Source organism: Alnus glutinosa, chromosome 8 (genome assembly GCF_958979055.1).
Source record: "Alnus glutinosa chromosome 8, dhAlnGlut1.1, whole genome shotgun sequence".
Lineage (NCBI taxonomy): Eukaryota > Viridiplantae > Streptophyta > Magnoliopsida > Fagales > Betulaceae > Alnus > Alnus glutinosa.
The window spans coordinates 7,101,400-7,125,580 of record NC_084893.1 but is presented as its reverse complement, the minus strand read 5'-3'; the positions used below and the strand labels follow the sequence as shown (position 1 = coordinate 7,125,580).

Below are 24,181 nucleotides of genomic sequence, written 5' to 3'. Positions count from 1 at the left end.
AAAGAAAAATTAGAGAAGGAGAAAGAATTTGCGATGAGAGAATCATAATATGCCCCAACAATTCTTTCTAGTTTCTACAATATTTCTTCTGTTCTAAGCCTTCAACTATTTGTATCAAGCCTTCAACTATTCGTATCAATTTAAATCAATTTTTTCTTAAAAAAATTTAGATAATTAAACTTTTACATTGATTAAGCTTTTATATTTAAATTTTTCTTCTAAATTAATTGTTTAAAAATATATATTTTTTGTTACATATTTTAATTGTATGTATGAAATATATTATTCTAGTTACCTAATAATATTATGGAGAACAACAATAATTCTATTGAGCTTCAATCAATTTTTTAAACGAGCTCGTGTCAAGGTAAATTTAACAAACTTATCAAAAAATTCTTGCTTAAGAAAAAAATTTCCATTACCATCTTATTGTTTATATGTTTTAAACAATAAAAAACTTTTGTTGAATTGTTTATTTATTTTGCTAGTTATATGTTTTTTAATATTTTTAATTAATTTTTGTTCAATTTTATTTATTCATTAAAAAAAAAAATTGACCCCCTCAATCAAAATTCTGGCTCCGCCACTGGGTGGCATTGAATATCTGTAGTAATGTTACAACATATATATGGATAATTATAATCTGCTCCATCATGTGATATTACAAAGGCTTAGCCAGGAGGCAAAGAGGAAGCTTTTTGTGCATTGTAAGCCCAAAAGCTTCTTCCATATCTAGATCTTCTTTTTTCACTCCGTGAGGTAGTTCCCAGTCAAAACGATGCAGGAGATTTGCTAGTGCAAGCTCAATCATCTGGACTGCAAAGTTTATTCCAGGACAACCCCTACGGCCAGCCCCAAACGGTAACAACTCGAAGTGTTTTCCTCTAAAATCGATCGGGCTATCCAAGAATCTCTCTGGTTGGAACTCATTTGGATTCTTCCAATGTTTTTGATTCCTTCCTATCGATCTTACATTGACAAACACCCTTGTTTTTGCAGGGATATGGTACCCTTCAATCCTGCAACTCTCAGTAGTTTCCCTTGGAACTAGTAATGGGACCGGTGGATGGAGTCTAAATCCCTCCTTCACAACTAGCTTTAAGTACATGAGTTTCGGAAGGTCGCTTTCTTCCACCTTTGCTTTTCCCTTCACAGCTTCTCTTACCTCATCCTGTGCTCTTAGCATTATAGATGGATTCCTTACCAGCTCAGCCATTATCCATACTAGTATGGTTGAAGATGTATCAGTACCTGCAAGGAACATGTCCTGCATGTATTGACAAAGAGCGCGCAGCAAAAAATTCTTACTTTTCCAAGGCGCGCTGGCAAAAGTTTATAAATTAAGCACTTATGATTTATAGGTAATTAACAGAAGAACTTTTTTTTATCTTATAGGAAGAAAGCTTTTCATGGGTAGAAAGAAATTAAAATCAAGAAAAAAGAAAGCTTTCTACGGTTATACAAAGTACCATCTCCCATCAGCTATCTCTTAACTTTTTCATTTCATTTTCCCGTGTTTGCACTTGCACCACACGTAAGCCTTGACTCCATTGGTTATTGTGAAAGGGTGTTTAATTTTCTAATCTATTCTTACATCTTATTGAGAATAGGATTTTGTCTATTTCAAATCAAATTGATATTATTCATTTCATGTTATAAATTAAAGTTGGTATTTCTAACCGTGTATATAAAATTAACATTGACAGGTCTTTTAAATAATTTAAGTAACGTGAAATCGTGTGTATCATTAAATATACCAACTTTAAATTTAAACTATAAAATAAATACTATTTTTTTCATTTAAAATGAAAAATATTATCCATCCATCTACTTAGTCTAAAGTGGGCTCTTTGTTAAGAGTATCAATTAAAAAAAGAAAATAGTATGCCTGTAGGCTAGAAAATATTATATATCCTTTTACTTCAATAAAAGAGTGGAGGACCATGCATTTACTGGCTCTTGAAGGGGATGACTTCCTTTGTAGTACAATTTTTTGTGTTTTGTTTTTTTACTTCGGTGAGTGTAAGGTTCAACTCTCTTTTAAGTGTGAAAGATTATTTGAATCATGCCCGCTAGTAAAAGTTCGAGGCATTTTTTACTCATGTAGAAGGAGCGCGCGCTTTGCTCGGTGTCCCAAACATCTATTCAGGCAAAATCCTCTATCTATACCTTGGTTAAAAAAAATTAAAAAAATTAAAAAATTAAAAAATTAAAAAGAGAAAAAGAAAAAGAAAAAGAGAAGGATGGGATGCGTACAGTGAGGACACCCTTGATTTGGTCATTATTGAGGGCAATGGCCTGATTTGAATCCTTCTGAAGTCGGAGCAGGACATCAACAAGATCTTCATGCTCAGGTTCAGGTTCAGGCCTTGCTGGATCAAGGTGCTCTTCAATCACGTTTTCATATAACTCGTCCAGTTTTGTAAAATTCTTTTCTAGCCTCGTTCCAAGACCATTAAACTTGTTTAGCCACCCCATCCATGGAAAGAAGTCTGCTATGCAGAATCCTCCCAATAATTCTTGTGTTTCACGAATCATTTCATGAACTCCTCCATCATCGTACTTCTTACCAAACGCCACGCGACAAACGATGTTATTTGTCAGCAAAAGTGTCAATTCACTTAGATTGACCGGACCAAAAGAAAGGGCCGCGGCTACAGAATCAATCATAAGTGCAACCTCTTCTTCCCTAACAACCTGGAATGTTTGGACCCTCCTGGCGCCAAGTATTTCCAAGATTACAAGCTTCCTGACCTCCCTCCAGTACTCTCCATAGGGAGCAAACGACATGGTAGAGAGATTATAACTAAACTTCTTTGCAGCAAAAAGTACAGGCCTGCCTGAAAAAATACGATCATAGGTTCTGAAAATCTCTCTTGCCGTGCCGGCTGAGGAGATTACCAAAGTGGGTATTGAGCCTAGTTGCAAGAACATGAGCGGTCCATGTTCATCAGAAAGGTGTTGAAATGATCGATGTGGGAAGTCACCAAGCTGGTGGAGGTTGCCAATCAGAGGCAGCTTCCGAGGACCAGGAGGGAGCCTCTTTGCTTCGTCAGGCTTCTTCCTTTGCTTGATCAATAAAACAAACAATATGGGTGTAAGAAAACCGAAGAAGAGCATCAAGAGAATTTGAGAAATCATGGTCTGATTGCTTTGGAGCAAGGAATCGGAGGCACTCATTTCATTTCTACATGAATGAAATAATATATATTAGCCGGCCTTTAACTTTGAACGAAATATATAACCAAGAAAAAGGCTAACCGTACCCGCTGTTCTTCTTTGTCAGTGCTACTAAAGACGACCTATAGGTTCGCCTACTTGACTTATGAAAGACAATGACAATGGTAACGTCAACTAAGTAGGGCCCGAGGCCCCCTGCGAATCGGTAAATCTGACGAGCACACCGCAACAAAAAAGAATGGCAAGAAATCAAGATAGGATCGGATCATGAAGGTATATAGCGTGTCCATCTCGTGCAGGCTCACCAATTCCAAATGGGAGAAAGCAACCAAAAACGAAAGATAGCACCCACAGCTAATAAGAATAAGGGCGAGAAGAAAGTACGAAAGAAGCATTCACATCCATATCCGAATCCAAAGCTAGCAGATACATCAGCGTACCGCCATTCATTCCTATCCGGGGTAGTAGAGCTTTCTCGTTGATCATTTGTTCATCGTCATTCTTTTTCATTAATGAAATTCGAATCCTCTTTTCAGATATGTTGTTTTAGGTAAAATATTTTTTTGTCAAAAAATATTATTAGAAAAATTATTTTTCAGGAAATTGTTTTTGGCTCAAAATAGTTTTTCAACCTTTGGTGCATATAGAAAATGACAATTTTTTTTTTAATATTTTTATTTACTCGTATTAACCTATAAAAATCATTTTTTTTTCACAATATAAATATTAATATGTTAACCTAATAATTTGAGTTTCGACAATGGTATGCTGTGGCCGACGGTGGCCTGGTGGTGGTTAGACGGTACTCTAAGGATAGCTTGGTAGTGGTTTGAAGGTCGTTGCACAATATATGATAATCTGGGAGTGGCTAGCTTGGCGGTGGTCTGGGATAGCTCGGTGATAGTACGAGATTGGTTTTGTTTGATAAGAAGAGACTCAAATTCCATCAAAAAAAAAAAAAAAAAAAAAAATTTACGAAATTTAAAAATAAAAATCATTTTTCTAAAAATCTAAAAAAGTTTCTTAACGTGCATGATTATTTTGTGTTGCGTATGGAATTGTCCATCTATTGTACAACACTATTCATAAAAGTGAAACAGTACAATGAATGAAACATAAAAATCTAGCCTGGACAATTTTGGTAAGGGCCCTGCTCACATATGGTATGGGACCAAATCTCAAGTTGATCTCTGCTTTAAGGGTGAAGACGCAGAAACCGCCACCGCACATGACAAACGCGGCCGGAGTCATTTGCGCCACTGAGCAACTGGAAAGAAAAGTTCTAATTCCTTTTGTTTTTATATAGTGCATGTGGTGGTGGTGGCCGGCCGGTGCAGTTCTTTTCATTCTTCTCTAGTATTTTTGTTTTGTTTTGTTTTAGCAATAGCAATAGCCATTAGCCACAAGCCCAAAAGTTTGGCAACTTTGGAAGCTAATATTCGAATGTGATCCTCCCATTCAAAAAGAAAAAACAAATAAATACAAATTAAATCATATTGACGAATTTAGAATAACAAATTTAGTTCATTTAAGATGTTTCTTTGTCAAGATATACTATATATAAGCAGCCCCGAACACCACATTTCATTTTCTCCATATTCTCTCTCTCTTTGTCATTTCATGTCACTTCTAGGGTAAAGGTCACATTTTGAACTCCGTAAGTCTAAAGCTTTATTGTCCCGGGCTCTGTAGCAGTTATTTTTCTGAGAGAGCGAAGAGTAAAAGTTTTTGTTTTTGTTGAAGAGGAGGGAAGCACACCTTGCTTCCCTCCTCCCATGGAGTTTTTTGTTTGTGCTTTTAGAAATTAGTAGGGTTATTCTTCTCTTAGGGCCCTGTTGTCCCCTTGGAGGAGAATGTAGTTTTGTCTCGTTCTGCTCTGGGATTGAGATGTTTTTTCTGTTTTCGTAGTTTGTTTTTGTTCTGGGATAAATGTTTTCACGGTCCTGGGTGAAATCGTTTTTGTTCCAGTACTGTGATGTAATGGGATTCATCATGGTGTTGTGGGTTGTTTAGGCACCGAAACATCCGCCGGGGAGAATATTCAAACCTGCATTTTGGCTTCTTGGCTCCGTGTTTCCTCTCTGTTTTCACGTCCCAGTCTTGGCCGTGGCGGGTTTGAAAAATATGCTGTTTTTCTTTCCTCCAATTGGGGTTCCCGTGGAAGAAGAAGAAAGCCATGTGATGTAGTGTAGGCGTCAGGTGTGGCTTTCCCGTGTTTTCTGCATGGTGATGAGTTACTACAGGTGTCGTTCGTATACAGGATTTGTCCTCTTCAGTCCAAGGAGCAGTTCGCATGCCAGCAAATGCCGAAGCAGATCGTGAGCAATTTTTGTGGAGTAGTTTGCCTACTTGTAACTACAGTTAGCCTACTAACAATTTTCGTGGAGCAGTTCGTGAAGTATGACGTGCAGTTTCTAAGTTCCTCTCATCTTCCGATTATGGGAGAATTTTCCGGTTTTGAGTTTTTTCCTTTAAAGGCGCACTTTCTGCTGGAGCTTTTGATGGGTCCCGAATTTTCTGCATCAACCGTCCAATGGATTTTAATTTTATTTTTTATTTGTTGTTTTGTTGTAGTCCTCTGATACAGCCTGCTCTATTTTTTAACATCAAAATCTGGTCTGTAAAAGCTATTTTATAGCTCAGATTGTGTGTCATCTCTTAAATCAAGTAGGGTTTTATGCTACGTAGAGGCATCTTCTGTTGTCTAGGTTGTTTTTTGGCAGCTGTGGTCTAATATGGTCCGAGTCTGACTTACCCGATGCGGAGGAATCTCTACCCATAGTACCTTTGATTTGGTTTATTAGGGATTCTTTGTAACCCTGAACATTTGACCGATTTGGTCTTTTTCTATATATATTGGAAAGGATCTTTCACCCAAAAACAAAAAAAAATAAATAAATAAATAAATACTATATATAAAATGCTAACGAGTGTCCATTTAAGTTAAATTGTGTGTTTAGTAACATGTGTTTAATATGTTTAATTTTGACAAATGGCGTTTTAGAGGCCCTAAAATTGTGACAAATCTCATGTTCAAATAATACGACACTTGTCAATTTTTTGTAGTTATATATTAAAACGGAGCGTGAGAATTGAAAGAGAAATAGTTAAGTGGGAAGCCAACACACATTTTTAAGCCCAAAGATTGGAATGCCATTAATAAGCAGGAACACTAAATAAGAAAAAAAAAATTGTTAAATAGTGTACTGAAAATAATAATATTATTTCCTTAATAACCATAATTTAACATTTTAAATAGTTTTATGGTAGCTAAAATTGTTAAATAGGCCAAATTTTTTTTAACAGTTCCATACTTGGGTGCATATACATTCAATAGCTTTGCAAAATTTCTCTAACAATGGTTAGTTAAAAGTAAGTTGAAAAATAACCAAAATTTAATATAAAAAATGTTTCTACGATTATGGCCGTGACATGTAGCATTTTTTATGACTATTTATTGTTGTTTATTATATATTGTTGGTTTAATTCAATCCACCCAACTGTCATTGTACGACAGAAATCAACATTTGTTTAAATTGAATGAATTCCTCCGTAACTTCGGGCTTGTTTGGCAAAGAACAAAACACAACAGAGTAGTGAGTTGTTAGTTTTAAAATTAGTAAAATGTAATGATGTGACATAAAATAAAAAGAATTTGTATAAAAAAGTGAAAAAAATTTTGTATTGTAGTGAATATTTTTATTTGAATAATAATAAAAAATTATTGATGTGATATAAAAAGTGAAAAAAGTATGAATGTTTTGATGTTGATTGTTATTGAAAAATGTAAAAATAAAATAAAAATTATGTAAATAGTGACTAACACTATCATGTAATGTACAAGAGCTTGACAAACAAGCCCTTCTTTTTTTTCATTGTTATTTATTATTATTATTTGCTATTATTTTCAAAGACATTTTTGAAAAAAAAAAATGAAATGAAATTATAATTTAGTTATTGAAAAGAAGCGAAATAATTGAGAGAACGAATAGCTAAACTAAAAGCTAAACAAACCTTCTTCTTTTTTTTTTCTTTTTTTTTTAAAAAAAACAAAATATTACACTAATACCTTCCCAATAGCCAAAATTTAACATTTTAAATGGTTTTAGGGTGGTTAAAATTGTTAAATAAGCCAAAACTTTCATACTTTAGTGCATATACGTTCAATAGTTGTACCAAAATTTCACTAACAATGCTTAATAAAAAGTAGATTGAAATAGAAGCAAAATTTAATATATAAAATAGTTTTAGGATGATTAAATCTGGGACAAGTAGCATTATGGCTGTTTTTTGTTGTTAAATGTTGGTTTGATTCGATCCACCCAACCGTTGATATAAAGCATAAATCAACACTTGTTTGAATTTTATAAATTCTTTTATAACTTTATTATTATTTTTTATATTGTTTCTTATTCTCTTTTAAGACGTTTTCACAAAAAGTTTTTAAAATTAAATTATAATAAAAAACTTGGGTATAGTGCAGGTTGAGTAATTATAGACATCATATCTATGTCCCTCTAATAATGACGTGATTTTTAAAATTACGATTTGATCAAAATTTAATAATAATCAATTACAAGTTCAACGATAATTTTAAAAGCTACGCTATTATTAGAAGGAATACAAGAAAGAAAAAGATATAACATATAGAATTACTCGTGTGGGTTATAAGCTAATGCCTAATGCCTAGTCGAATTAAAAGGAAAATTTAAAAATGGCATAAATGGACTTCGCAAGAGTTTTGCTCCTTTTGTATATTGATACATATGTTTTCGCAAGTTCTTTCAGATTTTTGGATCGGGTTAATATTATTGAATAATTGTGAAGAAAAAAAATGTGGCGTAAAACATTTTACGAAATAGAGAGCCGCATAATTCCCTTGAGACTTTCGAGATAGTCCTATCCCGAGCAGAACACTATCCGGGGTACGCATATCCTTACTTTACCAAGTCGGATTTGCAACGGATAAGCAATTCCAAATCTTACCACTCTCTTCCCGGTTCACTGTGTTGTTACCCAGAAAGGTCTTGCAATGGAAGCTCTGGGACTTCCCTCTCTCAATTCTCTTACCATTTCTCGCTCTAATTTTCACGTACAAAATGTCTTCAAAATTTCTAAAAGAGTAGCACAGCATTGGAGTTCTTCGGAGCTATCTTCTCTGAAACTCAGACCCTTTTATTACAGTTCTTCAGAGCTATCTTCTCCGAAACTCAGACCCTCTTGCAGAACCCACCTTTTGGTATGTAAATATTCCATCTTTTACTAGTTCTGATTAATGGGCTTCACTTATTTTTTGTGGGTGTTTTGTTTCTGTCAATGTTTGGTTGCTGAAAAGATGAAGGAAGGGAAAAGAAAGCCAAATTTTGTGTCTTGTTAATTATTTTCCTTTTGGTTGTTTTTGGTTTCTTTGAGAAGGAATTATCAACTTAACCGTGTGCTTCTGTGATTGTCTTATAGCTCCTTGTTTTGGTACAATATTTGGCTTTCTTTTCCTAATTTTGCACAGAAACCAATGGAGCTTCTTGGATTGACTTATAGCTCTTTGTTTCTAATCTGGGTTATCTTTGTTCCTTATTCAGCATTGCAGTACTACTCGAATGCAAGCTGACGGTGAAGATTATGAATTGAAGCAAATGAGAGATATGGCTGCTGCCAGGAAGAGATGGGAAGCTCTGGTATTTTGTACCCAAAATAACAACATTTTTATCTTTCTTTTGGGCATGGAGTAGATGGTTAGTGAGGAAACTAATAACTGATGTTGTTTTGCTAGCTGAATCTTATCTCTGTTGGACTTTGGCTGTGAAGGATTGCAATATCTTGCTTCAAGTGAATTATGGTTTTAATAAGTAGCATTGACCTGCCTAAAATTGATTTTAATGTGTCTGCTTATAATTGAAATCCCCATCAACTGAGTGCAGGTTCTACTGTCTGTATTATATTGTTTTAGAAGATTCCAATGGACAGGAAGATTAGTATGTGAGAGAAAATGGGAAAATTTGGATTATCTCTATAAATTCTGATTCCATTAACATCCCTGAAATGTCCGCTATTGTCTGTGTTATTTCAAAAGGGAAAATATCAAATTAGCTTTCTGTGCTTTGTTTGGAGTATAATTGGAACTTCACAAGTATTATATTAGAAAAATGAATAGAATATGAACAGAAGGCTATATTTGATAGCCGGACAAAACACAGTGAAGTAGTTGATAAAATTGAAAATGCAGGAAGCTATTTGATAATGTCTCAAAGCAATATATATATATTGACAAGTGTGGGGGGGGGGGGGGGGGGGGGGGGTTTGTGGTTTGTTTGTCGGGGCTTTGAGGTTGGGTTGTTTTGTGGGCTTCTTCTTGTCGGGTCAGCAGTGAGGCTTTTGCTTCTTGTATACTTCGTGTGTACTAGGGGCGCCTTACGCTCTCTTTTTTAATAAAATTGCAATTACTTATAAAAAAAAAAAAAAAAAAAAAAATATTGACAAGTGAACATAAAAGATGATATATGTCAAGATTATCAAACAATCCCCTAGGAAATTCCAAGGCATTGCCTTTCCATTCCGGATCAGTCACCGCATGCATAAGTAGTCTGTAGTATTCTCAAAAATGACTTGCAATTTTACTCTCGTATTGTATATACCTTAGCTGTTAAATTTGTGAAGAGTATGAGCACATTGACAGCTATGATCTCTGAGATTATTGTTTGTCAGTTCTTTGGGGGCTTCACTTAACGTCTTGACTCTAGATCTGTGGTGAAAGAGGGAGGGCTAGATACTCAATTGAAATATATAAAGACCCTTGGGCCTTTCCTTGGCCAGGTCTTGCCAGGGAGCCCTAACTTTCTGGCTCTTGCCTTAATAACTTGATTATGCCGATCTTTGTATCAACTGCAGTTTCTTCAGTATGATTGTGATTGAATTGCCTAAATGAATTCAAGTTGTGAGGCTTAGGAATTTTATATAATGCTTTGACTGTTTTCTATAGGTTAGGGAAGAAAAGGTTAAAGTTCTTATGCCAAGAGAAGCTGGATATGCAATTCAGCTATCTAACAAAACCCTACTTGATGTTCGTCCCTCTACTGAACGCAAAAAGGTGGACATCTTTTATTTCAATGTTTTGATTCTTTTGGATATTATTTTTACTTTTAAAATTCAGATCTTTTAGGAATCAAGTTTGAGTTTTGCTTTGTTTTGGCTCACTTCTTATTAGTTCAATGTGAATGTGTTTATCACTCGACTCCTGTTGTCTTGTTTTATAGGTTATTAGGGTGATTTTGGTGATTGATTGCAATAGTGGTAAATATCATAGGTTCTGAGCATCATTTCCGATTATTGCAATAAACTGATTAGTTCTTATAGACTCATTTAACTAGTTCTAGTTTGATGCGATCAAATAATAAAAATAACGAGGAAAAAGATATGGGCTACTTCGAGAGAGCCGTGATCTCCAATGGCTACTTCGAGAGAGCTTTGATCTCCAAAACAACCAAAAAGGTCTAGGTTTTCATAATATTCAGCATGCTTATTCATTGAGTAGGATTACACTTTAAATAGATGACGGCTAGGTTATAAGACATAACCATTAGGTCTAGCCATCATAACACAATGCAGGAAAATAAACTAAGAAAGAAATAACTAATGGAAAATACATTCCTTATTAAACTAAATACTTAAGGAAATAAAATGTGGAGAATTAAACTCCTTATTCCAGCTGGCTTGGGGTTGCTTGGTGGCTACGGTTGTGCCACCTAGCCCTAGGAAAATCTGAACGTATCATCCCTCTCCCCTAACATCTTCCTTGTCCCCAAGGAAGAATTCAGGTTTTGCAAAAATCAGTCCCTGACCTTTCACCCTTTTCACTGCAGCTTCATTGATCAAAGGACCCTGGACCACACCCCAAGAAGCAAACTATTCTGAACCATTATTTTCATGAAAAAGTGATCCTAGTTGACCTTGACATGTAGAGATCCTAGCATCAAAATAAATTCCCAGCTTGTGGCTCTTCGCGTGTACATAATCAGCAAGAGCTTTAATTCCATATAGAAAAGTTGATCCAGCGATAAAATCCCAACTTCTTCTTCCTTTTTGTTTTTCTTTCTCTTCCTGAACCAAGCAAAAATCACGCCATCAATGTCTTGTGGAGACCCATACAGCTCCTCAATAGCACTACTTGCACGAGAAACGCAAGAGAGGGTCGAGTGGCAGAAGTTTCCATCAACCATCAGCGGGGGAAGCACAACTCGATCTTCTTCATCCATCGGCATGCTATCATAAAGACCTGCACCAGCATAACCCTCGAGATCTTCACCATTGGAATTGGATCGGAAAATAATGGACCTTTGAATGAAAAGGCTGATGGGTTTGCTGGGGTAACCCAACACCCGAGGAGAGTTCAGATTTCTGGTTTGTGTCTCTAACATAGCTTGGGGCCTTGGCATCATCTGGTCCCTTCTTGTTACTGGTGGGGTAGGTTGTATGGGTGGCGCTTGGCTTGCCGGAGATGTGCGTGGTGGAGAATAGCTTTCCATTCTTTTCCTGATCTCCTCCATCCGTTTGCTCGATTCTTCTTTGTACGCAAGGAATTCTGACCGCATCTTGTCTAGCCTCGCTCGTTCCTCTTCATTCCAGAAAGGCATGGTGATGATGTGGATCGGAGATTGTTGTAGAAAACAATCAACCTTCGCTCTGATACCACTTGATGCGATCAAATAATAAAAATAACGAGGAAAAAGATATAGGCTACTTCGAGAGAGCCGTGATCTCCAATGGCTACTTCGAGAGAGCCTTGATCTCCAAAACAACCAAAAAGGTTTAGGTTTTCATAATATTCAGCATGCTTATTCATTGAGTAGGATTACACTTTAAATAGATGACGGCTAGGTTATAAGACATAACCATTAGGTCTAGCCGTCATAACACAATGCAGGAAAATAAACTAAGGAAATAACTAATGGAAAATACATTCCTTATTAAACTAAATACTTAAGGAAATAAAATATGGAGAATTAAACTCCTTATTCCAGCTGGCTTGGGGTTGCTTGGTGGCTACGGTAGTGCCACCTAGCCCTAGGAAAATATGAACGTATCATAGTTGCTAAAATGTATCTTTTTTTGGGTACTATTTTCTATTTTTATCTTGTGTTTTTTTGGAGTAATTTTTACAGAGCATAATGTCTCCATGGTTATTTTCATTGTGATGATTCTTGAATATCATAGCTTTTCATTGTTTTGAAGGCGTGGGTTAAAGGCTCAACCTGGATTCCAATCTTTGATGTTGATACCAAGTTTGATGTTGGAACTCTGCTCACAAAGATCACTAATTTCACGATGGGTATCAAACAACTTTTGCTATCTAGTCTTTCATAATTGATATTTTCTTTTTGCACCAAAGTTAATGAATCGCGTAATGAATGGTCTTTTAACAACATTTTTGTCATGTCTCACTGGTTACAGGAGAGTATTAATTTTGGTGCTTAGAGTCTAGGATAAATTTCCTTGGACTTTGTGCCGGTTACTTTGTTAAATTTGACTTATTTTTTGTGCAGGGGGTTGGTGGAGTGGTGTGCCTACATTGTCTTACAATAAGTAAGTTAGAAATCACTTCTCTAGATTTACTCGTCTATAGAATGAATGCTTTATTTGTTTTCTTTCTTTCTTCAACAGCCAGTTCTTATCAAAAGTTGCGGAGAATTATACAAAAGATACAGACCTTATTGTTGCATGCCAGAAGGGGTTGAGGTAAGCTTTTTGTGTAACTGGCTGGACTTTCAGATAGTGGGTTAGCACATGAATTTATCACTGTTTCTGCTGTTGGAGGGAATTACAGTTGTGATTTCAACACAGAGCACTTGGGAGTTCCTGTTTGCAGTTTGAATGAGGTTATGCTGACCAAAGCATTGAATTCAAGAATATGTAACACTTGCCTTTTATGGTCAATGTTGTTATGATTCCAAACTCTTTACACAGGCTTTAAAAGAAAAATTCTCTCTTGTTTTGCAAATTTCTTGTTTTATGTTTTCATTCAGAAATATAATTATGTGGAACTGATGGGACCACTTGACTTTCAAGGGATATCCAAACAGTGTAAACAATTAACTGAACAGGCTTTGTGTAATGGTGATGGAAGTTATTTTCTCATTAAAATCTATGAAGATCATACTAGTTGATGCTTAATTTTCTTCAGAAAAACTATGGCATGGAGAGATCATTGTGATCCTTTTAAGCCTTGAGGTGGTTGAGTCATCACTGAGCATGAATTTCTAATGAGTTGTAAACATGGATAAAGTGATATTCTTCCATTTTGCAGGTTTTAGCCAATTCGGTTTTAAACCATGTGATCTCTTTCCAGACTTTGGCTGCCCCTTGGTCAGGATCTAGATGGCATACCCCTGTCGCTTGTTCAGGTTGGAATTTATGTTCTTGGACTCACTCCAAGCATTTTATCACTAAATTGAAACATATGTTCCAGCTTGGATGAGAAACATGAGGGTGCTACATAGACACCTGCCCGAGACTATCATAATTTGTATTTCTATCCTATATGTGCTGAATGGATAAGATGCTAAGCGATGCAAATCACCTTTACATATTGAAAAATCAATCTCAATTGTTGTTGGTGAGAATGGAATATTTTATCTTATCACACTTCTCATTCTGGAAAACATTATACTGACAGATCTCTAGCTGCTTGTGAGATACTGTATAATGCTGGCTACACAAACCTTTTCTGGATGCAAGGGGGTCTGGAGGCTGCTGAAGAAGAGGTATTTGTTATGAGAAGTGCAGGACTTTGTTATTATAATTTTATTTCCTGTTCATTCTAATTTTTTCCTGTCAAGCAAATATGAATTGGAGAATATACTGAGTCTCGTGTTATGTGGAGCAGGATCTTGTCACAGAAGGTCCTCAGCCTCTTAAATTTGCTGGAATTGGTGGGGTTTCAGAGTTTCTCGGGTAACTATTTATTCCTTTTTGTCATTTTCTTTAGAATTGTATCGTAAAAAAGTTATGAGACTTTTCTTTTACTTTTTTATTCAAAAGAAGTATATGAAATTCCATGCTATAGATCATTACACATTATTGTCTACATGCAAGTTGCCCATGTCACGATCTCACCAAGCACTTTGCCAAGCTGGGTCAGCAGATGATGCCAACACCATTTACAGATTTCTAGATTGCTGTGAGATGCATTATCCAGTAAATGCCTGTAGATTGGATTTGACATTATTAACAAACCGAGGTTGTACTTGCTGTGAATCATTAAAAGCTAGGGCCGGTCTTGTTGCTGGTTGGCATCACTTGTCTGTACAAATTATAGATTGGTGTTGTGGTTGTGGGTTAAAGGAAAGCCTGTGTTGACTTACCGATACAAAAAATGAAAGTCTCCTGCTTTCCTTGTCCTGTACATCTCTAGCTTGTAAGACAAATTTAAGTGCTTGGACTTGTTTTTTTTTTTTTTTCGTATTGCTTTGTAGCACACTTGTTTCTGATTATTCTCTCCACCCTGAGTGATTACTATGTGAATAAAGCAAACTATTGACATGTTCTTTTCAGTTTTACTGATCAACAAAGAGATGCAGCTTCAAGAGAAGGTTGGGGTTACCGACTAGTGTTCTCTGCGCGTCTGGTAATTAGTCTCTTTCTCAAATTGGTAAAATACATGCTACTTTTTAGTCTTTAGTCTGTTATTCTGAAAAAGACATAATGTTTGGCTGTGTATGGCACAGGTTGGGATCTTTATTGTTGCTGATGCCTTGTTTCTTGGTGCTCAGCAAGTTGGCCATTATCTTCAGGATATAAGGTCTCACTGAGGTTCAGAGCTCTGGGCTTGAATGTATTTGATACAAATATTTGCGAAAACGTTTGCAATTCTGGAGCAGTATATGAAGATGAGATTTGCCAACGGTCACAATTTTTTCTTGCCAGAGTACTTTGAGAAGCCAATTGCATACATGCTTTTTGATGGTGAATTACCCCATCTTACACCTTTCATTATTTTGAGTTGTGTTGTGTTTGAGCTTTTTTCTACCACATGGTGTTGTGGAACTATTCAAGCAGTGATTGACTTCATAATTTTGTTGAAAGTCTTTGTGTTGTTGCTAATCAGATTATGCCTTGTGATGTCTATGTTCTGCAGGTTCTTGGAAACTTGTTGTCCATTAAAGTCTATACTTTACTCATACATTTATTTCTGTACCATTAGTAGAAGATGAGATGAGGGTGAAGAGGTTATCTATAATGAGTTTAGTATCATTAGGAAAATCAAACATTGACATTTTTCAGTGTAATGTAAATGAGCTCTAGTGAGAGCAGTAAGATTTTTTGTTTTGTTTGTTTTTTTCATTTCACCATTTACGCTGTGCTGAATGCAGATAAAGGTTAACATAAGTAGATCCCAGTTTATTGAAAAAGCGAAACACATACACATCTCTCTCTCTCTCTCTCTCTCTCTCTCTCTCTCTCTCTCTACGGATGTAAGTGGAATGTTCTTTTCGGTCTTTTGGTAACTTCACTTTTGGGATTTGGCTTTTCTCAAAGAATATGCGAGGATGTGCCCCCATTACAACAAAAATTCCGATGGCATTGGCAAGCATACTGACATCACAATCATAATGACATGACTATATATATATATATATATCCCTCCTGTTCACTCTTTAATTTACTAACGTATTGTTGGGGGACCTTTTGTGGGGTGTTGAACAAACAAAGGCTAACTTTTGATTTGCTGAGGCACAGAAATTTGCCCCTCAAAGGTTCATAAGCAGATGCAAGCTCCAGGATTACATCTATTACCTCATTCGAACACAAAACTTATTATATGGGATTAAAACATTAGATGTTTTTATTCCAGAATACTTTATGGGATAGCTATTGATCTACATGCTTTGAATTATGAAATTCGGAAACAGTCGTACAAACATTCTATCTGGCAGAGTGTAGTCTGTTTCTCCTCTTTAGATTATGTTTGCATTGTTTACGGGAACCGTGGTTTGGCAATGACAAGCAGATGAGCAATTCTGTGCATTGTGATGCCAAAAACTTCTGTCATATCCAATTCCTTAGCTGTGGTACCAGGGGGAAGCTCCCAATCAAAGCTGTGGAGAAGTTGAGCTAGAGCGAGCTCCACACTTGCTGTTCCAAATGTCATAGCTGGGCAGATTCTTCTACCAGCGCCAAAAGGTATAAGCTCGAAATGCTGACCCTTGAAGTCGATAGTGCTACCCATAAATCTTTCTGGCTGAAATCTTTCCGGGTTTTCCCAAGATTCTGGGTCTCTCCCTATTGCCCAGGCATTGATAAAAAAACGTGTCTTGGCTGGAATGTCGTACCCGTCAATGTTCACATCTTCCATGGATTCTCTAGGGACTAATACTGGAGCAGGGGGATGCAACCGAAATATCTCTTTGATGACAGCTTTCATGTAGTACAGCTGAGGCAAATCACTCTCTAAAACAACTCTTCTCTCTCCGACGATGCTTCGTACTTCGGCTTGTGCTCTTTCCATGACTTTTGGGTTCATAATGAGCTCTGTCATTCCCCAGTCAAGGGTGATGAACGTTGTATCAGTTCCTGCAGCAAACATGTCCTGCAGTGGCAGTAATGACACTACTCAGTAACTAAAAGTTGAGCGTCTATATTCAACAGAAATTTGTAAGTAATAAAAGTGGAAGTCTTTACTGACCAAGATGATAGCCTTTAAATTATCCGTGGTGAGAGGCATTTCATCAGATCCCTTCTTCTGTACATCGAGTAACACATCCACAAGGTCCTTCTGCTCCTCTTTTTCTCTCTTGGGATTGCGATGTTCAGCCAGCAGCTGGTCAAAAAGTTGATCAAAGCGTCGAAATGTGTTCTGAAGTCTTGATTTCATGCCTGTTAAGCTGTGTATAAATTCCATGGAAGGGAAGAAATCTCCGATGCTAAATCCTCCAAGCAATACTTGATACTCTTCCAGCATCTTTTGGAAGCCATGGCGATCATATTCTCCTCCTCCTGAGAAGTCCCTTCCAAATGCAACCCGGCAAAGGACGTCGTTTGCATATAGGCCAAGCAACTTGGAAAGATTGGTGGTGCCAGGATAGGACTCTGCAACTCGAAGAATCAAACGAGCAACTTCTTCTTCTCTAACAAAGCTATACGATTGAACTCTTTTGACGCTTAGTAGTTCAAGTATGCATATTTTTCGAATATGCCTCCAATAAGCACCATAGGGGGAGAAGGCAACATCTGTACAATCATAAAATAGGTGCTTGGCTGAAAAGATTCGCGGACGGCTTGATAGTGCGAGATCATGGGTTTTCATTGCTTCCCTGGCTAGTCTAGCAGATGAGATCACCACCGTTGGGATCTCACCAAGTTGTAAGAAAATGATTGGTCCAAACTTGTCTGCCAGCCGCCGGAGGGAGAGATGCGGCATGTTGCCTAGCTGGTGAAGGTTACCAATGATGGGTAGCTTTGGAGGGCATGGTGGGAGATTGGGTTTTCCTTTTCTTGACTTCTCCTTCAAGAAAAACCTCAGCAACACAACCAGGAAAATGGAAGCAAAGAGGAAGATGGGTTGGAAGCTTTCCTTTAGCCATTGAAGAAAAGCCATTGGAGTTTTCAGAAACACACAAGTGAGAATTAATGTGAGTCCACTTTTTTCTCTACATGGTCATCCATATACATGCGCAATTATGGCCTTCTCCAGTTTAACTCTGTTTATTTACTTTTTCAACTTTTCATCTGCCATAGTTCTGGTATCAATTAATTATAATTTATTGCAAATTGGCTTGATTTTGGAAAATAATATAACCAGCAAATTTTCCATGTCAATCTCAATCACGTTACTGGAGCCTTGATGTGATCAAGATTGACAGTAACTGCTAAAAACAAAGAAATTTAAGCAATAGACTCCAATTTTCTTCGTGACACATGCTGCAACTTGCGTTAAGGTCTCAAAGATTATTTTTTTTGATCAGGTAAGGTCTCAAAGATTCCACTGATCTTATTCATGATTTCTATCGATCCTTCCAACGACACAGACTGACAGACAGTACTTTGCATGTTTGTCAATATTAGTCGAGTTCCATCATTATATCATTTTTCGTGAATCCTGTGATCAAATATCATCCACCCACTTCACGAATGGGAGTCATGGTCCTTGTAGGCGTCATGGTCCTTGTCTTATTCCTTGGAAAGTTTATAGGCTCAATTCATTCTTAAAAGACGCCTTGAGAGAAAATGACATAATGACTTATAAACAGTTCAGGTCTAGCACACCTTAGCGATGTGAAACACTTTAACACGTCCCTTCACGTGTAGCAACTTTTGGCCAAACACGTGTTCAACCGATATATAGGAAGAAAAGGCCATCATCACAAGGGATTGGCTCTGATACTGTAAAAGTCCATGGATCTTACTCTCAAAAGATGCCTTGAGAGAGGAGATGTGTTAATGGCTTATAAAGTGTCCAGATCATGTATCTCTTGGCAATGTAGGACACTTTAACACACCTCCTCACGTGTGACAACTTTTGGTCAAACACGTGTTCAACTGGAAGAGAGAGGTCCATCATCGTCCAAAGAACCTGCTTTGATACAATGTAAAAAGCCCATAGGCTCAATTCACTCTCAAAAGACGCATTGAGAGAGGATGGGACATAATATCTTATAAATAGCCCAGGTCTAATAAACTTTAACGATGTAGGACATTTTAACAATTACAAGGACTGGCTTAATAAATTTTGAGGCCTAAGACAACAAGTCTAAGTGAGACCATTTTTTTTATATCTAAATATTAATTAAATTAAATTTATTTTAAGATATATATATATATATATATATATATATATTATGTTAAGGGACTTTTTGCTTCCATATGTTTTCACTTTTATACCTCTTTTAGAATTCGTTTAAACCGCACAAATTCATAAAAACCTTCGACCACTAGCTAGCTAGATCGATCGAGTTTCAAGTTGCAAGAAGAGAATCCATAGAAGAATTGGTCAGAGTTCTTGAACTACTGCAATAAAGACAAATGGATCGTTTGTTGGGGGTACACATTAAGTTTAATAACAAAGGTTTTGTAAGTATACACTGTATAATTTGATTATTCTATAGTAGATGAGTTTCTTAAGTTTGGTTGCCCCATTGTAATTTTATTTGTAAAGAATTTTTCAAAAGATTTTCACTTATTTTGTCAACAAAATATGTGTGTTTGATTTGTTTTATACTTTTGTTGATGTCGTTGGTGATATTATGTGCATGTGATTATTAATTTTAATTTGCTAATAATTATTGTAATTGGATTGAAAACGTATACATCTATATATTCAGTCTAGTTGTAATTGGGGTCATTGAGCGTAATTTCATCTTTGCTAGCTCATAAGTATCTTTGTTTTTTTTTTAATAAAGCTAGCTCATAAGTATCAATTTCGAATACTTGACACTATTTTGCAGTGAACTGAGACAAATTAATTTCTACTAATTGTGCATGAAATTTTGGCACAATGTGGATATTTGATGCATGTCTTCGAGTAAGGAGACATGCATTGGTCACTAAGAAGAGAATGTGTGGATGGGATTACACTGGATGCACTTTGTGTTTGTTTTATCGTGCCGCCCAAGAGAACCAAGAACACATTTTCTTTAGGTGTAACTTCAGTAGCCAAATCTGGACAAATATCATGTCTGAGTGTTCCATTCCAAATGCACCTTTGGATTGGGATGCTATTGAAGCTTGGGGTTTGAAGGTTTTAAGGGGAAGAGGTGTTAGAGCTAATTTGGGGAGGTTGTGTTTGGGATCTACTGTGTATAATATTTGGAAATAGAGGAATGCTCTTCTGCATAATTCCTCACCCAAAACCGAAGAATCTCTTATGGATTGTATTAGATGGGAAGTTCGCTCAAGGCTAGTGGCTAATGGACAGTTCAAGGATCTCAACCATACCTTAGTCTTCCGTTGGAATCTGCATTCCTCTTTTAGTTTGGTTTGAGGATGCAATTTTGTCTGGTGTGGGATGCTCTGTATGGTGGTATTCTGGTGGGTGGGATCGTCTTCTGCTATTTCTGCTTTGGTTGGCAGGAAATCAGTTGCAGCTTTATCCGTTGTTAAGTTTTCTTCATGGTAACATCCCACGAGCAGGGGAAGATCGAGTGGCTAGGTCAAATGGGAGGTGCGAGTTAGAGTTGAGTACAGAGTTTCTTGTTAATAGATGGGGTTGGAGTTTTGATGCTCTTGTAGTTGTTTGATTGTAAAGACAACAGGTTGAAGCAAGCAATAGAAGAAGTTGAGAGGGTAGCGGTACTTTTTGCTTTCTTATTTTGTCTTGTGTTCTGTTCGACTATTGCTAGATGTAGTAGTCTGTTGGGTTGTTTTGTTTGTATTCTCTCTTTGAGAATTTGTTTCAGTTTTCACTGGAGGGCTTGTAATCGTTTTGCGTTGGGTTATAAAAGATTTAATTCATCCAAAAAAAAAAATATTAGTCACATTTGTGCTATTAGAAAATAAATAAATAAATGATAGCTAGCTAGAGAAGGCAAGAACAATAAAATGACCTATTTATAGTTGAATGAGGCTAGAAAAGAATTAGAAATACAATAATTACAAACGGACAGAAATGTCCTACAAACTAGTTTGTAAGAAATTTCATACAATCCACGTATGAAATTGACATGTGTCCCTTCTCATATGTTTTTTCAAAAGCATTTATCAAGGACACATGTTACTCTTATACGTAAATGGTATGAAATTTTCTACAAACCGATTTGTAGGAAATTTCTGTCCATTACAAAATCGCAAATTATTCCTAGAATATTTACAACAATGATCAAATATGGTAGCAAATATTACCGTACTACGTGGAGAATATTTCCATAATATAATGAGAATATTACGGAAATATTCTCACATAAATAACAATACCGAAGCGTAGAATAATACTAAAATATGAGGAGAATATATACTTAATATCCCGAGAATGTTATGGAAATATTCTAATAGAGTTCAACCAAGATGAAGCTATTGAAACCCATCCTTAATTGGTGTCTTCTTTGTGTCTATCATTCTTCATTAAAGAAAAACTAGACACAACTATATATATATGGGGTGGCATTGAATATCTGTAGTAATGTTACAACATATATATGGATAATTATAATCTGCCCGATCATGTGATATTACAAAGGCTTAGCCAGGAGGCAAAGAGGAAGCTTTTTGTGCATTGTAAGCCCAAAAGCTTCTTCCATATCTAGATCTTCTCTTCTCACTCCGTGAGGTAGTACTTCCCAGTCAAAACGATGCAGAAGATTTGCTAGTGCAAGCTCAATCATCTGGACTGCAAAGTTTATTCCAGGACAACCCCTACGGCCAGCCCCAAAGGGTAACAACTCGAAGTGTTTTCCTCTAAAATCGATCGAGCTATCCAAGAATCTCTCTGGTTGGAACTCATTTGGATTCTTCCAATGTTTTTGATTCCTTCCTATCGATCTGACATTGACAAACACCCTTGTTTTTGCAGGGATATGGTACCCTTCAATCCTGCAACTCTCAGTAGTTTCCCTTGGAACTAGTAATGGGACTGGTGGATGGAGTCTAAATCCCTCCTTCACAACTAGCTTTAAGTACATGAGTTTCGGAAGGTCGCATTCTTCCACCTTTGCTTTTCCCTTCACTGCTTCTCTTACCTCATCTTGTGCTCTTAGCATTACAGATGGATTCCTTATCAGTTCAGCCATTATCCATACTAGTATGGTTGAAGATGTATCAGTACCTGCAAGGAACATGTCCTGCATGTATTGACAAAGAGCAGCAAAAAATTCTTACTTTTCCAAGGCGCGCTGGCAAAAGTTTATAAATTAAGCACTACTTATGATTTATATGTAATTAACAAGATCGAAGAACTTTTTTTACCTTATAGGAAGAAAGCTTTTCATTGGTAGAAAGAAATTAAAATCAAGAAAAAAGAAAGCTTTCTACGGTTTTACAAAGTACCATCTCCCATCACTATCTCTAGCTTTTTCATTTCATTTTCCCATGTTTGCACTTTGCACCACCCGTAAGCCTTGACTCCATTGGTTATTGTGAAAGAATGTTTAATTTTCTACTCTATTCTTACATCTTATTCTCGATTTTGTCTATTTCAAATCAAATTGGTAATATTCATTTTATGATTATAATTTAAAATTGATGTATCTAATAGTATATATAAAATTAATATTGACAAATCTTTTAAAAAATTTAAATAATGTGAAATCTTATATACCATTAAATATACTAATTTTAAATCTTAACTATAAAATGAATACTATTTTTTTTATTTAAAATGTAGAATATTATCCATCCATCTACTTGGTCTAGAAGTGGGCTCTTTGTTTAGAGTATCAATTAAAAAAAGAACATAGTATGCCTGTAGGCTAGAAAATATTATCCTTTGAGGAATGCTACATATCATCCCCTTGTCCTCTTTTTGTCATCCCAAAATTGATGTGGCTCTTAAAATCACCATTGGATCAAAATCCAACAATGATCTATCATAAATTCAATGGTGATTTTAAGAGCCACATCAATTTTGGGAGGACAAAAGGAGGACAAGGGGATGATATGTAGTATTCCTCTTATCCTTTTACTTCTATAAAAGAATGGAGGACCATTTTGAAAAGTCAACAATTTAGGTAGGGCAGCTGGCTCTTGAGGGGATGACTTCCTTTGTAGCACTAGTACAATTTTTTGTTTTTTGTTTTTTTATCTTCAGTGGCCAGTGGGTGTAAGGTTCAACTCTCTTAAGTGTGAAAGATTCTTTGAATCCTGCCCGGTGTCCCGAACATATATTCAGGCAAAACCCTCTATTTATACCTTGGTTAAAAAAATAAAATAAAATAAAATAAAAAAAATAAAAAAAGAAAAAAAGAAAAGAAAAAGAGAAGGATGGGATGCGTACAGTGAGGACACCCTTGATTTGGTCATTACTGAGGGCAATGGCCTGATTTGAATCCTGCTGAAGTCGGAGCAGGACATCAACAAGATCTTCATGCTCAGGTTCAGGTTCAGGCCTTGCTGGATCAAGGTGCTCTTCAATCACATTTTCATATAACTCGTCCAGTTTTGTAAAATTCTTTTCTAGCCTCGTTCCAAGACCATTAAACTTGTTTAGCCACCCCATCCATGGAAAGAAGTCTGCTATGCAGAATCCTCCCAATAATTCTTGCGTTTCACGAATCATTTCATGAACTCCTCCATCCTCGTACTTCTTACCAAACGCCACGCGACAAACGATGTTATTTGTCAGCAAAAGTGTCAATTCACTTAGATTGACCGGACCAAAAGAAAGGGCCGCGGCTACAGAATCAATCATAAGGGCAACCTCTTCTTCCCTAACAACCTGGAATGTTTGGACCCTCCTGGCGCCAAGCATTTCCAAGATTACAAGCTTCCTGACCTCCCTCCAATACTCGCCATAGGGAGCAAACGACATGGCAGAGAGATTATAACTAAACTTCTTTGCAGCAAAAAGTACAGGCCTGCCTGAAAAAATACGATCATGGGTTCTGAAAATCTCTCCTGCCGTGTCGGCTGAGGAGATTACCAAAGTGGGTATTGAGCCTAGTTGCAAGAACATGAGCGGTCCATGTTCATCAGAAAGGTGTTGAAATGATCGATGTGGGAAGTCACCAAGCTGGTGGAGGTTGCCAATCAGAGGCAGCTTCCGAGGACCAGGAGGGAGCCTCTTTGCTTCGTCAGGCTTCTTCCTTTGCTTGATCAATAAAACAAACAATATGGGTGTAAGAAAACCGAAGAAGAGCATCAAGAGAATTTGAGAAATCATGGTCTGATTGCTTTGGAGCAAGGAATCGGAGGCACTCATTTCATTTCTACATGAATGAAATAATATATATTAGCCGGCCTTTAACTTTGAACGAAATATATAACCAAGAAAAAGGCTAACCTTACCCGCTGTTCTTCTTTGTCAGTGCTACTTTGTCAGTCTTTCTGCCGGCTTTGGGTTGTAGCCTCTGCTTTGTGTCTTTTG

General features: G+C 36.5%; 4 protein-coding genes across 5 annotated transcripts; 1 reads left to right on the top strand and 3 right to left on the bottom strand.

Annotated features, from left to right (window-relative positions):
- Window positions 1–564: 564 nt before the first annotated feature.
- On the bottom strand, window positions 565–3,288 carry LOC133875340 (cytochrome P450 71A9-like). Its single transcript, XM_062313446.1, has 3 exons — window positions 3,267–3,288; window positions 2,257–3,187; window positions 565–1,267 (listed from the first exon to the last, which is right to left on the bottom strand). Exons 2-3 carry the CDS (start codon window positions 3,178–3,180, stop codon window positions 662–664), a joined length of 1,530 nt encoding a protein of 509 aa, XP_062169430.1. The 5' UTR covers window positions 3,181–3,187; window positions 3,267–3,288; the 3' UTR covers window positions 565–661.
- Window positions 3,289–8,083: 4,795 nt separating this feature from the next.
- LOC133874961 (rhodanese-like domain-containing protein 11, chloroplastic) lies at window positions 8,084–15,508 on the top strand. 2 transcript variants are annotated; one of them, XR_009901416.1, is made up of 11 exons: window positions 8,084–8,419; window positions 8,760–8,855; window positions 10,157–10,264; window positions 12,406–12,502; window positions 12,717–12,756; window positions 12,835–12,909; window positions 13,847–13,934; window positions 14,057–14,124; window positions 14,725–14,797; window positions 14,898–15,135; window positions 15,308–15,508. XR_009901416.1 is itself a non-coding variant. In XM_062312916.1 (10 exons), the coding sequence occupies exons 1-10, from the start codon at window positions 8,213–8,215 to the stop codon at window positions 14,979–14,981; spliced, it is 936 nt and encodes a 311-aa protein (XP_062168900.1). In that variant the 5' UTR covers window positions 8,084–8,212; the 3' UTR covers window positions 14,982–15,297. The 2 variants fall into 2 exon arrangements, 1 of the variants encoding a protein (XP_062168900.1); XM_062312916.1 differs by lacking the exon at window positions 15,308–15,508 and having other exon boundaries at window positions 14,898–15,297.
- A 454-nt stretch (window positions 15,509–15,962) lies between these two features.
- LOC133874960 (cytochrome P450 71AP13-like) lies at window positions 15,963–17,867 on the bottom strand. Its single transcript, XM_062312915.1, has 2 exons — window positions 16,856–17,867; window positions 15,963–16,759 (listed from the first exon to the last, which is right to left on the bottom strand). Exons 1-2 carry the CDS (start codon window positions 17,765–17,767, stop codon window positions 16,148–16,150), a joined length of 1,524 nt encoding a protein of 507 aa, XP_062168899.1. The 5' UTR covers window positions 17,768–17,867; the 3' UTR covers window positions 15,963–16,147.
- A 3,236-nt stretch (window positions 17,868–21,103) lies between these two features.
- Window positions 21,104–24,181, bottom strand: LOC133876530 (cytochrome P450 71A9-like). The gene is made up of 3 exons (XM_062314821.1): window positions 24,103–24,181; window positions 23,093–24,023; window positions 21,104–21,941 (listed from the first exon to the last, which is right to left on the bottom strand). Exons 2-3 carry the CDS (start codon window positions 24,014–24,016, stop codon window positions 21,333–21,335), a joined length of 1,533 nt encoding a protein of 510 aa, XP_062170805.1. The 5' UTR covers window positions 24,017–24,023; window positions 24,103–24,181; the 3' UTR covers window positions 21,104–21,332.